The 20,665-nt window shown below is 39.9% G+C and overlaps 1 protein-coding gene across 3 annotated transcripts in view; it reads left to right on the top strand.

Moving 5' to 3' along the window:
- The window catches only part of LOC145277825 (inositol monophosphatase 1-like), a 597,035-nt gene that overhangs the window by 195,372 nt on the left and 380,998 nt on the right, over positions 1-20,665 (top strand). For 2 of the 3 annotated variants that reach the window (XM_080129728.1, XM_080129730.1), the window contains exon 4: positions 9,818-9,922. The exons of the other annotated variant lie outside the window; for it this stretch is intronic. In XM_080129728.1, coding sequence (XP_079985854.1) covers positions 9,818-9,922 — 105 coding nt within the window. The remainder of the gene's footprint in view (positions 1-9,817; positions 9,923-20,665) is intronic. 3 annotated transcript variants of the gene reach the window in all.

Here is a 20,665-nt window from a genome sequence, read left to right on the forward strand (position 1 = left end):
ATCAGCGTGAGGAAGTGTTGGCTGCCGTAGTGGGTTATATCCATACCCAACCGACTCCAAGTCGCGTCCAATCCCAGCTGTCCTTTCCGCCATCTGGCTGGGGCGGGGTCGATGGACTGGCACGTTTGGCACTCCCTGACCACTGCTCTTACTGCGCTTTTTGGTATTGATGGTCTAGCCAACTTCACAAAGTAGTAGGTCCGTTGCACTCCGGGGTGCCCACTGTCGTGATGTATCTTCCTGATTTCGTCCTCCTCGACGGAGGCAGCACACAGAGGCAATGGCTTAGCTTCTTTCTTCATAGCCTCATACCATCTCCGTGGTACCCGAGTGAGCTTGTCGGTGAGGTTGTAGTCCGAGGCGACGAGCACTACGTCTACGGACAGGTTGTACTCCGTCACCAGTTTTTTCACAGTCTCGAGCCTCCGTCTTATCAGCATTTCGCTGGCTGCCTTGGTGCGTGCCCTGGCCTTGCTCGTGAGTGTGTCCGACACCCAGTGGTGCACGCAAAGTGAGTCAGTGTGCACACGCAGTTTCTTCACTTCCCATTGAAGTGCCAGGTTAATGCCCTTTATTACAGCGTCGAATTCTGCCAGGTTGATATGGGCAGCATCATTCGCCGGTCGCAGCCAGCAGGCATCCTCAACTACGGCCCCATCTTTCTCCAAAACTACACCGATCGCTAGAGAACTTGCGTCCACCCACACGCTCAGTTTGTCTCCCTGCACGCACCAGTCCCCTGTGGCGGGGTCATTCTTTTTCACACTAGCGACGGTCTCCTTTAACATTCGAACCAATAGTTCGTCGGTTATCTCATCGTCCCAGCCTTTGCTGACCGCATTTGCCCTCCTTTTTATGACGCCTGTCGCTGCACAAACCCATCCGCATACTGGAAGGTGCCCCACAAGTTTCCCGCACAGGGAGAACACGGCACGTCTTGTGTAAACGTCGGGTACGTCGGGAACTGCGGTTCCACGCCTCCACTTCAGGATCCCTCGCTCCTCTTGAACGCTCAAGCCCAATACGCGGGCACCATCCTCAAGCCGCTCCGAGTCCTTGCAGTTTAGACCAAACTCGGCAAGTTTGGATCTTACGCGCGAAGAGGACACGATATCTTCGTTCACGTATATATCGTCAATATACGCCGATGTTCCCTTTCTGATCCATTCTTCTTGTGACAGCACGGCATTGACGATAGCCTTCATTATCTGGGGTGCTACGTTTAGCCCAAATCCGAGTCGCGTAAGACAGTATTTCTTCCCGGAAAAGATCACTGTCTGGAAGGGCCACATCGCCTCGCCGATCCGGACCTGCAAGTATGCTTTTCTCAAGTCCAGTAGGGACACATTGGACCCCTGCCGGCGCCACTCTCGCAGCTTGCTGGCACAGACGTCGGCGTCCGCTGTGAACGCATCAACGTGCGCATTCAACTCACGGTAGTCCATTACTGGCCTCACCTTTGACTTGTTAGGTTGGGCAACTGCCATCAGCGGTATCAGGCCCTTGGGGGGTCCAAGTTTGTCGTAGGGGTATGGAATCAGCCAACCGTTCTTAATCCATTCACGGAGCTCGCTTTCGTATGCAGGCCTTATCTGGTCGGGCATACGGTACTCTGCCACTTTGTTTTGTAGTTTGGCCGGTTCCTTGTCTTCTGACCACCTCCAAGTGGCGGTCCACGCCTTCTGTTGGTCGTCGAATTCCGCACTGAAGTCCGGCTGGTCGACTCTTAGTGCTGCGCACACCGGGGGCCTATCCTGAAACTCTACAACGCCAGCGCGCGTTATGCGCACGCCGCCCAGGGCTTTGATGGCATCTACCGGTTCCTGCACCGTCGAGTCGTCCTTCATTATTGTCCTGGCTCTGTCCACTAGGTCACTCAGCGGTAGTGAGGACATGGTAGAGGTTGCTCGCAGGAGCTGCTTTGCTCCAGCGGGGAGTCCTGACAGGAATTTGTAGGCTAGGGCCCTCTCGGGAAGACCGCCGAACAACACCGTCAGCTTCTTAAGTTCGGCGAGATACACGTCCACAGTTTCGCCCAAGCGTATAGACCTCGTCTCAAACTGCTGTTTACAACGCCCTGTACAACGCCGCCTTGATACTCGAGTAGTCACACTTCTCCTCAGCGCTGAGTTGCTGATATACAGCGAAGGCCCCGCCGGTCAGCCGCAGAGGAATCACGCGCTCGACATTTTTCACGCCAGACAACTGACAATGTAACTCGACCTTCTCAACCCAGCTGAGTACCGGGTCGGATCCGTCGAATTCCGGTATCAACTTTAGATCGAACCTATCCGCCATTGAAGAAAAGAAAACCAAGTTCGGAGGCCGAAATAGCTTGTAAGAGTATCTTGTGTAGGAGACGGTGAGACTCGTCGTGGGCGACGAAGCGTTTCACTGAAGAACCACGGCAACAGAGCACACCAACAAACAATGACAGCCACGGCGCGAAGGCAACTAACAAAGCTCAGCTGACTGCACGAATAGACACGGAACCCAACGGTCACTGTACTGATCGCCACGAACGTCAGAACCCGACTGACTCGCACCTCCAATGGACCGATTTTTATTACTCAAGATGGCCTAGCTAATTTGCATCCCCGCGAGATCTCGCGCGATCCTGCGAGATTCCGTCTCTAATAAAAGCAGGCAGGCGCCATCTTGAAACTCTTTCTTCCGCTGCCCCGACCACAGGATCAGCCACCACCCCACACGCCAGGCACACACGGACCCTCTTGCGCCGAGGGCTACGGTTAGTCTCACTATCCTAGTCAGCCATAGAGTATCGATATATCGATGGAGAGGTACGTCTGAGAACTTATTACATTTTGTTTTTAACTTAACTGAGACAACCGAGTGGTCGGAAGATCCCAATGGAGACAGAATAGAGGATGAACATAGCTTAGGGCAAGTTGTAAGAAAAACGTCTAGGAGGCTTGTATATTAACCCTCAGTGTTGGGCACAGAGGTGGGTTCGTGAACAATCTGAGTTAGATCATAAGTAATGGAGAAATCGTGACACAACTTCCCCCCACCATCTGTCTTGTTTGAGTAGGCTAACCATTCCATATTGTGAACATTGAAGTCTTCACAGACGTGGATGTTAGCCGAGGGATGAGCAGACAGAATCTTGTCAATTTTATCAAATATGCTCGTAAAGATTTGCTGTTGTGAAGGCGATAGAACGCAAATATGAATGCAGTGCTGTGAGCAAATGCAACCTGGAAGCACATTTAGGGAAATTTAGGATCTTCTTTGGAGATGTCCTTACCACATAAAAAGCCATCCCTAATGTAGGCACATATTCCATCCTCATGGCGATCTTGGGCGTCAGATTTTGATGTTAAGTGAGAGTATGCTTTAATCACAAACTCATCTAGGGAAATAGTCGGTCCAATGTCAGTTTTGCATAGGAACAATGTCTGGTTTGTTCTCCTGTAATTGGGTTTCAATCTCTGGGAGTTTGGAATGTGAACCCCTGATGTTAGAGAAGGAGACATGGTAGTGTTGGTTTACATTGGAAATTGGAATTCTGGGTTTAATCTTGTATTCTTTCTTGAAACGTTTCATGATGGAGTTTGGGAATTTGCGGAACAGGTCGACAAACTTGGTTAGAGCAGGGCAGAGAGAAGATATAAGGGAGAAAAAGAAACAAAGAAATATTTTTTTTTGTAGCACATGAATAGTGTAAAAAGGATATGCCATTGTTGAATGAATGCGAATGTACGGATAGTTGTAAAATACAAAGCAATGAATGCTGGAATTGCAGTTTTTAAAATATATTCGAGGCTGGAGAATAAAATCTTTGAAAGTCCAAGTCATGTACATGTGGTTATTTATTATTTTCAATGTGGTAAAATTCTTTGAAAAGTTCTTTGAATAACTTGATGTTCGTTCAGGCAAATACTGGAATGAATTAACTGAAAGGCAGTTTTCTAATGTACTATTTGCTGAGAAATTTCTTTTGTAGTTAATTTATATTAAATCAATATATTTTTCTTATATTTGTTATTAAAAGTGTTTCAAGTGTAATATAATGTTAGATAAGCTAAAGCGGGGGAAGAAATTCTCAAATGCTCTCGTCAGAGATTTATGTACAAATGAAACCTAATTTTCTCTGTTATATCTAGGTCGTAAACCAACGACTGTATTACGTCGAAGTTAGGGTTTAAGAGGAAAGGGATAGATATGGAGATAAGAACAGAGATATGAGGAATATTAGAAGCTCTCTGATACAGGGTTCAGAGCTGGAACGGGAAATTGGCAGTTGCTATGATTAAAGGAGTATATAAACCAGATGAATAAAAGTGGAGAGGAAGGATACATATATAGTCGTATAGATTGAAGTTTGGGAAAACCGAGGTGGGGGGGGTGCATCTAAAGTAGTACTGTCACTTTACAATTCTGAACTTCATAAGCAAATATGTTGAAGTTTATTTATTTTTTTTTTTTTATATTTTCACCTCAAACAAAGCACATTGCCACTTTGGTGTAAGGGGCTACTATCAGGGACATAAGCTACTGGGAGAGTTGGGCAGCAAGATGTCGGTTCACGTTGCATTTGAACTTCTGCATGTCAGTACCGTTGGGGAAGCAGGGACCTGGAATGGAATTTCAAAGTCTAGCGGTTCTGGGGAAGAAACTACTGGAGTAGAAAGCTCTCTTACAGCTTGGGATCTCTACTGTGTAGATATGGGATTTATCTGCTTGTCGGGTTTGTCAAGGGTATTTATGTCGTGGGGGCACAAGTGCTTACAGTTCGTCAGAGCATTCACCATTAAAATACTTGCAGAAAAGGCATAGGGATGCAATATTTCGTCGGCTTAAATGACAGCTCAGGACCTATCAAGTTGGAGACTCTCTTTTGGACCTTGTTTAGGAACGAGAGACTAGTAGCAGATGCGCCATCCCAAACATGACAACAATACTCCTTATAGAGGTGCAGGATACTTTCGGGCGTTAGTAGCTTTCTAGCACGGTAGAGAGAGCCTACCTTCCTCACAGCGGTCCTGGCAATGCTCTCAATGTAATTTTTCCAACTCATGTTTCCTGTGAACGTTAGGCCGAGGAGTTTAAAAGAAGTACTTTCAGATAATGAATCTTTGGCCATTGCTATTGGTGGTAGAGAAGGTTTCTTGTAATTATTGAAGGAAACAAGTTTAGTCTTGGTAGCATTGAATGCGACCATCCATTTTTGTCCTCATTCCACTACAGATTGGAGGTCATTAGATATGTTCGAATTTTAAATAATTTAATGTAGTTCATTACCTCCTCGTATTCTTTCATTTTTGATGTCACAAATTTAACAAACCAACACTTAAAATAGCATTCTTAATTTTAATTATCGTATTTAAAATTGAATTTTATGATTTAAAATAAGATTAAACATTATTTGACTAACATAGGTTTATAGATCGGTCATATTCTACGATAATATTAGAATTCAAGATTGGTATGGAAAGAAGCGAGCGTTAATTAGATTATTTCTAGTCTTAAACGTTATAAATATGAGGTTTTATAGGCATCCAAGATTTTCAAGTTATTCATTGTTAGAGTGAATCAATAGAAGGAGAGGTACGATTACAATAATAATGACGAGAAACTATTACAGTAATAATGATGAAAAATTATTACAATAATAATGATGAGGATAAAAATGGAATCGTTTATGTTGTGGATACTATCAATTTAGAAAGGATATGATTAAAAACGATAGTAGCTGAGACCCAATTCCAAGGACAAGAAACTTACTATGACAGTGATCTATAAGTTATTATATACCACATTCATTAGTGTGTTAAGAATGAGGTTCTACGGTGAGTTATTTAAAAGAATAAACGCATTTCTAGAGAGTCTTAATGTTCAACCGGATATTGTTAATACGAGGGGCGTGCAATAAGTAATGCCCCTGGCCCACTTCCCATAGCAGTAGAGCAACGAAACTTGGCACAGTTATTAGTCTTTCTCTACATAGGAACCACTCAGTTATGCATTTCTCCCATCTTTTGATGCAGTTCTAGAGACCGTTTTTGTAGAACATCCCAGGTTGGTCATCCAACCACGACGTGACTTCAGAAATCAAGGCTGCATCATCTGGGAAACGCTTTCCTGTCAAAAACAACTTCATGGCTGGAAAGAGCTGAAAGTCAGAGGGTGCAAGATTAGGAGAGTAGGGAGGATGGGGGTGGATTTCATAACCACACGCCCGTGCTTCTGATCTGGCGACATGCAAGTTGTGGACTGGAGCATTGTCCTGCAGGAGGAGGGTACCTTAGCTGATCTTTCCCCGCCTCTTGATTTTGATAGCTTCCCTGAATTTCCCCAAAAGTGAAACATAATAGGCTCCTGTAATTGTGGTACCCTTTGCCAGGAAATCTGTCATCACTACTCGTCCTGGTCCCAGAACACTGTGAGCATGACCTTGCCAGCGGAGGGCTGCACTCTTGCCTTCTTTGGAGGTGGTGAGTCCAAGTGCTTCCACTGTATTGACTGGACTTTGGTCTCTGGATCCTAGTGATGAACCCAGGTTTCATCCTGTGTAATCAGTTTTTTGAAAAACTTTGACTCATCTTCTTGGCACATCTCTAAATTCATCCTCAAGCACTCGACACGCTCTCGCTTCTGGAATGGTGTGAGCAACCTGGGAATCTATCTGACAGACACCTTATGCATATGCAAATGGTCATGAATGATAGTTTTCACAGACCCTGTACTAATCTTGACATCTTGTGCTATTTGGCGAATAGTAATACGCTGATCTTCCAAAATGGCAGCCTCAATTGACGGACAGATGCCTCATCAATGGCAAGGGGGGGGCGACCAGATCTGGGAGCTGTTTCCACAGATTTCCGGCCATGTTTGAATTCACGATGCCAGCGTTTTACAAGGTCATATGATGGAGCATTATTACAATAAGTTTCTTTCATTTCATCAAAAGTGTCCTGTGGTGTGCGTCCTTTCAAATACAAAAACCGGATCACTGCTCGACATTCAACAGGCTCCATTTCACACCTGACTCAGTTCAAACACCTGTAAAACAGAAACCACAATTAGTTCAGAGCTGTAATTTACCACATAACCCGTAGACATATAAATCATTGCACTTGCAAAATTTCAGCTAGATCAAACAATTGGAAGTTGGTCAGGGGAATTACTTATTGCACGCCCCTCATATGGTCATAATGAGTTCGGAACTAATCAAACGTTATATTATGTGAGCAGTTGGTGAAAGATAATTATTCAATAGTAAATATCATCAGTAAATCTGGGAATATTTCAAATAGAAAAGAATGGAATTAAGCGACAGATTAGGATTTAAAAGCAAAGTTTTAGACCCTCTGGAGTTTGGGTATGTGAAATTAGTTCATTTTTTAAAATTAATTACATTTTCACTTTGAGAGGATGTAATTATCTTAACTGTCTCTAAGATACAAAATTTAGAGTCTGGGTTCTACGATTTTGATTTTTTTCTTTTCAGTTTTTTTTTTTTTTCAGTTTTAGAGAAAGCTAGATTTTTGGATTTCAGTTTTCTTATGAAGGTTGTTAGAGAGGTACTATTATTATTATTATTGATGTTTTCATTATTAAAGTTATACTTATTTCAGCAGTTACAATTTGTTTTAGGAGGTAAATAGACTGGAGTTGTTTGAGCGATTTTGATTTTCTTATTATTCAATGTGATAATTGTATGTGCCAAGTTTGGCATGGTTGAATAGGCTACTTTAATCGAATTTTTATTTCCATAAATGTTGTATGTATGTGGATATTTGAAGTAGTTTTCCACGATCTTGAAAACTTCTTTCGGTATATTAGTTTTAACATTAGAACTAAAGGAGGGTTTACACGAAATGCATTTCTTTTGCCAAATGCGGTTACATGTTTCTGATTGATTTTAAATATCCTTGGATTATGTTGTTTTGGATGGAGATTATTTTTTATTGCATTAGAGGGATTTTTTATATTGGATTTAGTTGAGTCATATAGTAAGTAATTACAGATTTTAATTTACTTGTATCAGAGTTGTTTTTGCAGTATTCTATGTTTTCTGTTTATTCTAAAGAAAAGTTTTGATCAAATGCTTTTATCAGTTAAAAGGCCATAAATTCTCATAGCAATAGATTAAAAAAACTGCAATGCATTCTTTTTTATACCAGCATTCATTGCTTTGGGTTTTATAACGATCCCTGTATTCTCATTCATTCAACCATGGAATATCCTTTTTACACTATTATTTCAAATTTAATTTTCAATTTATGTGCTAAGAAGCAAACTTTATAATTACCTATATCTATTTTACTAAGAACATTTCCTCATATGAGATGAGCCATTCATTGAAAATCCATGGATTAAGGAAAAAACTTTAAAAATTATTTCTACTCCTTTGTCAAACAATAAATTTTGTTGTAATTCTAATTTAACTCAGAATGTCCATATATATATATATATATATATATATATATATATATATATATATATATATATATATATATATATATATATAACTTATGTGATTATAAAAGAATGCTCAATGCAGGACAAAGCTGGCATATAGTTTGTTTATTAAACAAACATGATTGGTTGCATATGTGCGTACATGTTTCAGTGGAATCCCAATTCAGGGATAACACTTCATCAGAACAAAAAAGAATCGATATTGAAACAGGAGTCAAAATTACATTAGTTTTTTTAAAAGATATTAGGGTGTGGTTTACATTCTAGAAAAACGTAGGGTGTATACTTTGTGAATGTGGGCAATAGGGGTTTTGGAGGGAGGGATTAGGCGAGAGAGGAGATGGGAAATTCGATTTTGTGTGGTTAAGGTGTCGCACTGAAATGTTAGTATTCTTTTAACTTGGTAGTTTCTTATAGGTTTTAGATTTTGCTTTGATCTGAAAATATATTATACTCTTATCGTTGCTATTTCCCTATCTTAGTTGTTGTTTTTATTTTTCTGGTGGCGATTTCATTTTCCTATTGGCGAGTTTTGTTTATTTATTTGTTATTTATATTTTTATTTTATTTATGAATGCACCTTTTTTATCCGTTCATTAGTTTTCAAATTCTTTATTTATTTGTTTGTTTATTTATAATATATATTTCTATATGGTCAAATTAACAGTTAGTTGAGTAGATATATGGACTTATTTATATGATTTAAATAAAGGTGGTATACCGGTAGTTATATTTCCCCTCTACCGTGGTGTTTGAGGTAATTGTCATGGCAAAGGTTTTTATATCTATATATAAACTTGATTTCAATGGTTGTCATTCTTTCATTTGGATTGTTTATCCATCTCCAACACTAGAATATGTATATATTTTATAGGTTTATATGCGTCGTTTTAGGGATAGGTTCTTGAGATGATACACATGCAAACAGGTGCATAATAGTATATATTTATCTATATTTGTTGAGTATTCCATTCCCAGAGTTCTCTAATTAGAGTACTTAGTTATCATTTGGGGTCAGTTATGTGGTTGGTTTCCTAATGTAGCACTACTTTATGATAATACTTTTTGTAGGTATATATTAACATTCCAATTGCAAGCGTGTTTGGCCCATAGATTATTTTAGTTAATCGTTTTAGAGTGTTTAACTATTAAGTATACAAAGTGCACTTACCTTTATCCAATTGGGGGTATTCTGTTCGCTCCGCATAATATAAAACATATATATATATATATATATATATATATATATATATATATATATAGAGAGAGAGAGAGAGAGAGAGAGAGACAGACAGACAGACAGACAGACAGACAGACAGAGAGGTACATGAAAACATAAATATCTATATTACTTATTTCTTATTTTCAGTTTCATTGGAGAGGAATCAGTGTCTGCCGGCAAAAAGTGTGAACTAACTGATAATCCGACTTGGATCATTGATCCTATTGATGGAACCAACAATTTTGTACATGGGTAAGAAGAGAATATTTCTAAATTCTAATCAGAAAATTTGTACAGCAAATCTTATCTTTTATTAATTTTTTTATTTTTGACTCTTTTTCACCCCAAACAAGGCATATTGCCACTTGAAACGTAAAGACTATTATTTGTAATCATGTGTAACGGGGAGTTTAGCAGCAAGATGTCTGTTCACATTACATTTAAACTTCTGCATTTTAGTACAGTCAGTGAAACAGGAAACAGGTAGGAAATTCTAAAATCTAGAAGTTCGATTGAAGAAACCATTAGAGTAGAAGACTTTCTGACATCTAGGAACCTCAACAATGAAGGCGTTGGATTTTGCTGCTTCTTGGATTAGTGTATATATATATATACATATAGTTGTAAAATAGGCACAGAGATGTGACAGAGTTTGAAGCTTAACCAACAGTGAATGATTTATTAGATTTGAGACTCTTTGTTGGACTCTAAAGACGAGTGGTAGATGCACCGGCCCAGATGTGACAACAATACTTCATGTATAGGTGAATTGTGGCTTTGTATAAATATGATGATGTCTGGTGTGAGTAATTTTCTAGAATAGTAGAGGGAGCTCATATTCTTTACAGCAGCCTTGGCAATGTCTTTAATGTATGTTTTTCAATTCATGTTGCCTGAGAATATTAAGCCGATGAGTTTGAAAGATGTGCTCTCAGGTAGGGTGCTATTTATCATGGTAATCGGTTGAAAAATGTCTTTTGTTGTAGTTAAAAAAAACTTAGTTATAATAGCATTAAATTACCAACCATTAACCATTAGCCTTTGATATGTGTACATTCATTTTTCCCTTATATCTATTATAGATCAGATACAATTTTATCAGGGGGATAATTTACGAATATCAGTATTAATAAAGGTGCAAGGATTGACCCTCGAGGCACATCTGCATGCTGCTGACATGTGACTATTGTGGACAACCTGGATTGTTTAGGAAGGATCTAATTATATATATATATTATTCCTTAATTGGAATTCATTTTTTTGAGATGAGCATTATATGTTAATTTTTTTATTTTTATTTCGGACTATTAGCCTCATCTTTATTAGTTGTTGTTTTTGGATCTTTTTATTGGTTCACAACGTTTCGGCCAACTTCCTCTGGCCTTCGTCAGGTGGTAACCGCGACGGATAGGAACTTCGAATCTCCTAACTGCCATCCGTAGTTGTTGTCGTCTCACCACATTTTTGACCAATTAACCTCTGGCACGCTTTGGGTGGGATTGAAACCGCTATCTTCAGACAATGTTCATCTGGAACCATAGAGATTCAACGTCTCTATCAACTGCGCCACGGGTCCCGAAGGGCGATCAAGGTTGGATTCTTTGATCTTATAAATCCACGTTTATTTATTATCTGATCTTCTATAGTCGGGTCCGTACCGATTAGTATATATTTTATTCCTTAATTGGAATTCATTTTTTTGAGATGAGCATTATATGTTAATTTTTTTATTTTTATTTCAGACTATTAGTCTCATCTTTATTAGTTGTTGTTTTTGGATCTTTTTATTGGTTCACCTGACGAAGGCTAGAGGAAGTTGGCCGAAACGTTGTGAACCAATAAAAAGATCCAAAAACAACAACTAATAAAGATGAGACTAATAGTCCGAAATAAAAATAAAAAAATTAACAGGATCTAATTATGTTGAGTATTTGTCCAGAAATACAATATGATTTAATTTTCATGAGAAACCCTTTATGTCAGATTTTGTCAAAGGCTTTGGATATAGTAAGGGCTTGTAGAAGACTAGGATATAAATACCCTAATTCGCTACAAGAAAAAATAATGAAACGAATTGAATGAAGGAAACAAAGAACTCAAATGCTGGAATAAAATAAACATGTTGTTTATTTTCTGTTGAGAAATGAAAGTCTTGGGTGTACACGTGTTCATTCAGCCGTTGACGACTACGCGCATGGAAGGAAAGGGGAATGCAATAGAGAAATGCGAAGTGGCAAGCCGGCCTGTAGAAAGAGAGGGTTAAGCTCAGTAGAGCGTCGCGCACATGTTTGTGTTGATGGACCAAGACGAAAGGGAGATAGAGTGAGAAAGTCAATCCAGGTTATGGAAATAGAAAGCTTATAAAGTGTACGTACGGTCTGATAGCTTTTTGTCCCACATAGTAGCAAGTGGTGTGAGCCTCTGCCGAAACGGCGGTGGTTGGTGCGCTGACCAACCACCTCGGAAAGGCAGGTCGGGAATGGAAGAAGCCGCTTATTGCTCTTTCTTTTATAGGTGTTTCCGCTGGTCTTTTGCGCATGTGTGGATTTCCTTTGAAAGGGGAAGTGACGTTGTCCATGTGTGCGTACGTGTGCGCGTGTGTGAGTACATGTGTGTACGTTAGCGTGTGTGTATATACACGTGAATGTGAGTGTATGTACGCAAACGTGAATATATGTACGTGTATGGACGTGGGCGCGTATGTTTGTGTGCGTGTATGTATATGACAAGTAATATAGCTTGAAATGTGAACGCATGTTTTTGTGTGAGACTAGAAAAGGCCCGCGCAATACTCCCCTTCCTAGGAAAAATAAATATATGCAGTGTACATATATTTACATGTATATATATATATTGTTTTGTAAGTAATGTTTTCGGCAGTTGACTTTTCGTCCTGTTGGTGTGGTTGTTTAAAATAAAACGTCAAAAACGGAGTGTGTTCGTAAAAAAAAATATTTACTTACGCGTGGAAAAGGCGTTTACTCTTTTTTAGGGTGACATTTGTTTGTTTGGTTTTTTGTTGTGTGCTGACATGTGCAACGAGTTGCTTGGACAGAGAAGTGAATTGTTCGTTTGGAAGGAAAATTTCTGTTTCGTGTTGACGGTGTCTTCGCATGTGATTCTGCAGTAGTATGTACATTGTCTGTACGGGCACTTGTTGTGCATTCGTGAGTGTGGTTGCTGGCTGTCAACGAAACTTCCAAGTTGTGAGTTTATCAGCGTGCGTGGTGCATCTCAACTCGTATTGTTGATTCAACTTCTTTCTATGTGTTGATAGGGATGTCCTGTAATTGTTTCTTTGTTGTTGCGTCTGCTGTGCGGAAGAGATTGTGTATAGGCCTATGTGATTTTGCTCCTCGCGTTTGTTGCAGGGTAATGTCAGGAACCCGTGAAAAATGTTTGTCGAGCTCGAATTTTTCTTTAAATTCGCTATGAAGTCGACAGCTCCGTGTTTGTTTTCTGCCGAGTCTGACGAGGGGTTTCGTCATTGTACTTCTTTGAGGTTCTTGTCGGTAGGAGGTTACTTGTCTTTCTTTGTTGAAAAGTTCGTTTTTTTCTTTATCAAATAAAATGCGCGTCTCACTCAAAACAATTAATTTAAAAAAAGATAGGGTCGCCATGCTTGTTCGTTTCGCATCAGTCGGGCGCCAGTTTGTTGTGGTGATGAAAATTAGGACTAATGAATTGAATTGAGAAAAAGACAAAGTACATGTTAAATTGAATTAAACGAACTAGGATTTATTTCGTGAAGAAACAAATGAAAGAAAAGGGTACTACACGTGTTTAGTTTGGCGTGCGTCTCTCGTTGTTTACTGGTGAAGAGGAAGGTCTAAAGTTTGGAATGCATCTCTCGTTGTTGGCTGGTGAGAGGGAAAGTTTATTGTTGTAGAGAGAGAGAGAGAGAGAGTCTGTGTGTGTATGAGTGTTTCGTTCAAACTCATCCATTTCATTTCATTTTAAATAAAGGGGTCACCATTTCATGTTGCGCATGCAAGAAAAGGAAATGGAGTAAAGGAACAAAAAATGAAATGCTGGAGGAAAATTTTTCGTGCGTGCCGTGAATTTTTGTGGAAGAGTTTAGCTTACACTGTGTGTTTCGTTCACTCACATTCATTTCATTAAAAAAAAAGGGGGTCACCATTTCATGTAGAAGACTAGGATATAAATACCCTAACTCGCTACAAGAAAAAATAATGAAACAAATTGAATGAAGGAAACAAAGAACTCAAATGCTGGAATAAAATAAACATGTTGTTTATTTTCTGTTGAGAAATGAAAGTCTTGGGTGTACACGTGTTCATTCAGCCGTTGACGACTACGCGCATGGAAGGAAAGAGGAATGCAATAGAGAAATGCGAAGTGGCAAGCCGGCCTGTAGAAAGAGAGGGTTAAGCTCAGTAGAGCGTCGCGCACATGTTTGTGTTGATGGACCAAGACGAAAGGGAGATAGAGTGAGAAAGTCAATCCAGGTTATGGAAATAGAAAGCTTATAAAGTGTACGTACGGTCTGATAGCTTTTTGTCCCACATAGTAGCAAGTGGTGTGAGCCTCTGCCGAAACGGCGGTGATTGGTGCGCTGACTAACCACCTCGGAAAGGCAGGTCGGGAAAGGAAGAAGCCGCTTATTGCTCTTTCTTTTATAGGTGTTTCCGCTGGTCTTTTGCGCATGTGTGGATTTCCTTTGAAAGGGGAAGTGACGTTGTCCATGTGTGCGTACGTGTGCGCGTGTGTGAGTACATGTGTGTACGTTAGCGTGTGTGTATATACACGTGAATGTGAGTGTATGTACGCAAACGTGAATATATGTACGTGTATGGACGTGGGCGCGTATGTTTGTGTGCGTGTATGTATATGACAAGTAATATAGCTTGAAATGTGAACGCATGTTTTTGTGTGAGACTAGAAAAGGCCCGCGCAATACTCCCCTTCCTAGGAAAAATAAATATATGCAGTGTACATATATTTACATGTATATATATATATTGTTTTGTAAGTAATGTTTTCGGCAGTTGACTTTTCGTCCTGTTGGTGTGGTTGTTTAAAATAAAACGTCAAAAACGGAGTGTGTTCGTAAAAAAAAATATTTACTTACGCGTGGAAAAGGCGTTTACTCTTTTTTAGGGTGACATTTGTTTGTTTGGTTTTTTGTTGTGTGCTGACATGTGCAACGAGTTGCTTGGACAGAGAAGTGAATTGTTCGTTTGGAAGGAAAATTTCTGTTTCGTGTTGACGGTGTCTTCGCATGTGATTCTGCAGTAGTATGTACATTGTCTGTACGGGCACTTGTTGTGCATTCGTGAGTGTGGTTGCTGGCTGTCAACGAAACTTCCAAGTTGTGAGTTTATCAGCGTGCGTGGTGCATCTCAACTCGTATTGTTGATTCAACTTCTTTCTATGTGTTGATAGGGATGTCCTGTAATTGTTTCTTTGTTGTTGCGTCTGCTGTGCGGAAGAGATTGTGTATAGGCCTATGTGATTTTGCTCCTCGCGTTTGTTGCAGGGTAATGTCAGGAACCCGTGAAAAATGTTTGTCGAGCTCGAATTTTTCTTTAAATTCGCTATGAAGTCGACAGCTCCGTGTTTGTTTTCTGCCGAGTCTGACGAGGGGTTTCGTCATTGTACTTCTTTGAGGTTCTTGTCGGTAGGAGGTTACTTGTCTTTCTTTGTTGAAAAGTTCGTTTTTTTCTTTATCAAATAAAATGCGCGTCTCACTCAAAACAATTAATTTAAAAAAAGATAGGGTCGCCATGCTTGTTCGTTTCGCATCAGTCGGGCGCCAGTTTGTTGTGGTGATGAAAATTAGGACTAATGAATTGAATTGAGAAAAAGACAAAGTACATGTTAAATTGAATTAAACGAACTAGGATTTATTTCGTGAAGAAACAAATGAAAGAAAAGGGTACTACACGTGTTTAGTTTGGCGTGCGTCTCTCGTTGTTTACTGGTGAAGAGGAAGGTCTAAAGTTTGGAATGCATCTCTCGTTGTTGGCTGGTGAGAGGGAAAGTTTATTGTTGTAGAGAGAGAGAGAGAGAGAGAGTCTGTGTGTGTATGAGTGTTTCGTTCAAACTCATCCATTTCATTTCATTTTAAATAAAGGGGTCACCATTTCATGTTGCGCATGCAAGAAAAGGAAATGGAGTAAAGGAACAAAAAATGAAATGCTGGAGGAAAATTTTTCGTGCGTGCCGTGAATTTTTGTGGAAGAGTTTAGCTTACACTGTGTGTTTCGTTCACTCACATTCATTTCATTAAAAAAAAAGGGGGTCACCATTTCATGTAGAAGACTAGGATATAAATACCCTAACTCGCTACAAGAAAAAATAATGAAACAAATTGAATGAAGGAAACAAAGAACTCAAATGCTGGAATAAAATAAACATGTTGTTTATTTTCTGTTGAGAAATGAAAGTCTTGGGTGTACACGTGTTCATTCAGCCGTTGACGACTACGCGCATGGAAGGAAAGAGGAATGCAATAGAGAAATGCGAAGTGGCAAGCCGGCCTGTAGAAAGAGAGGGTTAAGCTCAGTAGAGCGTCGCGCACATGTTTGTGTTGATGGACCAAGACGAAAGGGAGATAGAGTGAGAAAGTCAATCCAGGTTATGGAAATAGAAAGCTTATAAAGTGTACGTACGGTCTGATAGCTTTTTGTCCCACATAGTAGCAAGTGGTGTGAGCCTCTGCCGAAACGGCGGTGATTGGTGCGCTGACTAACCACCTCGGAAAGGCAGGTCGGGAAAGGAAGAAGCCGCTTATTGCTCTTTCTTTTATAGGTGTTTCCGCTGGTCTTTTGCGCATGTGTGGATTTCCTTTGAAAGGGGAAGTGACGTTGTCCATGTGTGCGTACGTGTGCGCGTGTGTGAGTACATGTGTGTACGTTAGCGTGTGTGTATATACACGTGAATGTGAGTGTATGTACGCAAACGTGAATATATGTACGTGTATGGACGTGGGCGCGTATGTTTGTGTGCGTGTATGTATATGACAAGTAATATAGCTTGAAATGTGAACGCATGTTTTTGTGTGAGACTAGTAAAAGCCCGCGCAATACTCCCCTTCCTAGGAAAAATAAATATATGCAGTGTACATATATTTACATGTATATATATATATTGTTTTGTAAGTAATGTTTTCGGCAGTTGACTTTTCGTCCTGTTGGTGTGGTTGTTTAAAATAAAACGTCAAAAACGGAGTGTGTTCGTAAAAAAAAATATTTACTTACGCGTGGAAAAGGCGTTTACTCTTTTTTAGGGTGACATTTGTTTGTTTGGTTTTTTGTTGTGTGCTGACATGTGCAACGAGTTGCTTGGACAGAGAAGTGAATTGTTCGTTTGGAAGGAAAATTTCTGTTTCGTGTTGACGGTGTCTTCGCATGTGATTCTGCAGTAGTATTTACGTTGTCTGTACGGGCACTTGTTGTGCATTCGTGAGTGTGGTTGCTGGCTGTCAACGAAACTTCCAAGTTGTGAGTTTATCAGCGTGCGTGGTGCATCTCAACTCGTATTGTTGATTCAACTTCTTTCTATGTGTTGATAGGGATGTCCTGTAATTGTTTCTCTGTTGTTGCGTCTGCTGTGCGGAAGAGATTGTGTATAGGCCTATGTGATTTTGCTCCTCGCGTTTGTTGCAGGGTAATGTCAGGAACCCGTGAAAAATGTTTGTCGAGCTCGAATTTTTCTTTAAATTCGCTATGAAGTCGACAGCTCCGTGTTTGTTTTCTGCCGAGTCTGACGAGGGGTTTCGTCATTGTACTTCTTTGAGGTTCTTGTCGGTAGGAGGTTACTTGTCTTTCTTTGTTGAAAAGTTCGTTTTTTTCTTTATCAAATAAAATGCGCGTCTCACTCAAAACAAATTAATTTAAAAAAAGATAGGGTCGCCATGCTTGTTCGTTTCGCATCAGTCGGGCGCCAGTTTGTTGTGGTGATGAAAATTAGGACTAATGAATTGAATTGAGAAAAAGACAAAGTACATGTTAAATTGAATTAAACGAACTAGGATTTATTTCGTGAAGAAACAAATGAAAGAAAAGGGTACTACACGTGTTTAGTTTGGCGTGCGTCTCTCGTTGTTTACTGGTGAAGAGGAAGGTCTAAAGTTTGGCATGCATCTCTCGTTGTTGGCTGGTGAGAGGGAAAGTTTATTGTTGTAGAGAGAGAGAGAGAGAGTCTGTGTGTGTATGAGTGTTTCGTTCAAACTCATCCATTTCATTTCATTTTAAATAAAGGGGTCACCATTTCATGTTGCGCATGCAAGAAAAAGAAATGGAGTAAAGGAACAAAAAATGAAATGCTGGAGGAAAATTTTTCGTGCGTGCCGTGAATTTTTGTGAAAGAGTTTAGCTTACACTGTGTGTTTCGTTCACTCACATTCATTTCATTAAAAAAAAAGGGGTCACCATTTCATGTAGAAGACTAGGATATAAATACCCTAACTCGCTACAAGAAAAAATAATGAAACAAATTGAATGAAGGAAAACAAAGAACTCAAATGCTAGAATAAAATAAACATGTTGTTTATTTTCTGTTGAGAAATGAAAGTCTTGGGTGTACACGTGCTCATTCAGCCGTTGACGACTACGCGCATGGAAGGAAAGGGGAATGCAATAGAGAAATGCGAAGTGGCATGCCGGCCTGTAGAAAGAGAGGGTTAAGCTCAGTAGAGAGTCGCGCACATGTCTGTTTTGATGGACCAAGACGAAAGGGAGATAGAGTGAGAAAGTCAATCCAGGTTATGGAAATAGAAAGCTTATAAAGTGTACATACGGTCTGATAGCTTTTTGTCCCACATAGTAACAAGTGGTGGGAGGTATGTGCGTGCGCGCGCCTTCCGAAACGGCGGTGATTGGTGTGCCGACCAACCACCTCAGAAAGGCAGGTCGGGAAAGGAAGAAGCCGCTTATTGCTCTTTCTTTTATAGGTGTTTCCGCTGGTCTTTTGCGCATGTGTGGATTTCCTTTGAAAAGGGAAGTGACGTTGTCCTTGTGTGCGTACGTGTGCGCGTGTGTGAGTACATGTGTGTACGTTAGCGTGTGTGTATATACACGTGAATGTGAGTGTATGTACACGAATGTGAATATATGTACGTGTGTAGACGTGCGTGCGTATGTTTGTGTGCGTGTATGTATGCGACAAGTAATATAGCTTGAAATGTGAACGTGTGTTTTTGTTTGAGACTAGAAAAGGCTCGCACAGGTTACAGCTCTAGCAGCTTCTCTTGCCTTATTGAATGCATTCAGAGATGATGATTTAAATATCCACAGTAGAACGGGTTTGTCTAAATCCATACGGTTCATCAGAAATATGGTGGACTAATACTTGATTAATTAAAGACATAGATTTTAGTGAAGAGGAGAAGAGTCGTGATGGTGTAGTGATTAATGGCTCAGTTCTTTCACTAGAATTATTGAATACTGGTGCAATGGAGGCAATTTTCCATTTATCAGGAAAGCAAGACTCAGCTAGGCATTTGTTGAAAAAGTTGGAGAGGATAGGAGATAGCTCAGCGGAACATTTTTTATTAGTATGACGGGGATGAGATCGGGTCCACACAACTAAGAGTGTCTGAGTTTTTTATGACATGAGAAGGGGTGATTTTTATATCTACGAGGGTGGCTTCTGTCTGCTTTCTCAGTTGGCGTGCAAGTGACTTTATGGTTGTTGGATAGTAAGAGAATTATTGATTGCCCATTATTCACCATACTATTATAAATTTTCCAGAAATCACGAGATTCTATTTTTCGCAATTTGATACATTTCCTGATCACTTTGGTATGCTTTCTCTTGACTGTAGCTATTTCACCCTTACAATTATTTCTAGCTTTTATAAACTTTTGTTTATATATGAGTATTTATGACAAACAAATCGACAGAATGCATGCTGCTTTGTGCAATGGCATCTGCACAAGTTGAAGTGATCCATTGGGGAAAATAGGCCTTGCTATAGTATTTCCGTTTGAGAAAATGTGCTTTAATAGCCGCTTTGCACCATTCAGTTGTCTTATTGGCACACTGTTCAACAGGAAGAGAAAAGATATTAATTCATGGAAACTATCAAAGAACACATCAAAATGTGTTCTTTGATAGTTTCCATGATTAGCTTTTTTGATATGTCTTGTCATTTTTAGTCAAGGTTCTTCAGCTTGACATAGAGCAATATCAACCAATGTCACAAGATGATCGGCATTCCCGAGTGGACTATGAGTATTTATCACACAATCTTTGAGTACTGTGGTTAGGCATAGATCTAGAAATGAGGCATGATCTGGATGGCGGGTCAGGAAGGTGACTGCTTAATAAGCTATAGAGAAGCTATATGTGCTGCTACTAGCTGCATCTGTCTAACTTGAGAAACCAATACAAGTACTGTCGTGAATATTAAAATCCTCAAATATGTGTACCTGGGCGTTAGTATCTAAAGAGAATGCTGCATTTATACAGGCAGGGACATGATCGACTAGGGTAGTTCTGATTTGAGGGGGAGCAGTTGGAAAAATATGAATTACTAATACAGTGTTGTAAGGCTAATTTAAAACACATGAAAGCCTGAGCATCTAATTCTAGACTGTGCCTTCTAGTTAGAGGGAGGGTGTTATGAATGTAGACTCCAAGTCCATGCATATACGTGTCATAATCCTTACGGCAGAAAGGAAGATATCCTACCATGTTTAAGTAGTTGGAGAGTATTAAGAAGTTTCACTTAATGCTAAGACATTTAGGGAGTTTATTAGAAGAAAAGATTCTACATCATCTAAATTACTTCTAAGCCAACAGATATTTGTGAATGCGAGCCTCAAGGGAGGAGGTGAATTTGTGTTGTCAAATGACATCCAAAGCAAGAAACGTGTTCAAACAACACAAATTCATTTGAGTTTTTTAAAATTTAGTTTGAGGGTAGAGTGGGTTGAGTAAAGTATGTCATCTTAATGCCAAATATGCACATACAAGTAGTCTATTGGTCGAATCTTGTCTAGGTGATTGTGGCCTTGAGAAAGCCCA

Source organism: Euprymna scolopes, chromosome 6 (assembly GCF_053919585.1).
Source record: "Euprymna scolopes isolate OS-2025 chromosome 6, ASM5391958v1, whole genome shotgun sequence".
NCBI classification, from domain to species: Eukaryota; Metazoa; Mollusca; class Cephalopoda; order Sepiida; family Sepiolidae; genus Euprymna; species Euprymna scolopes.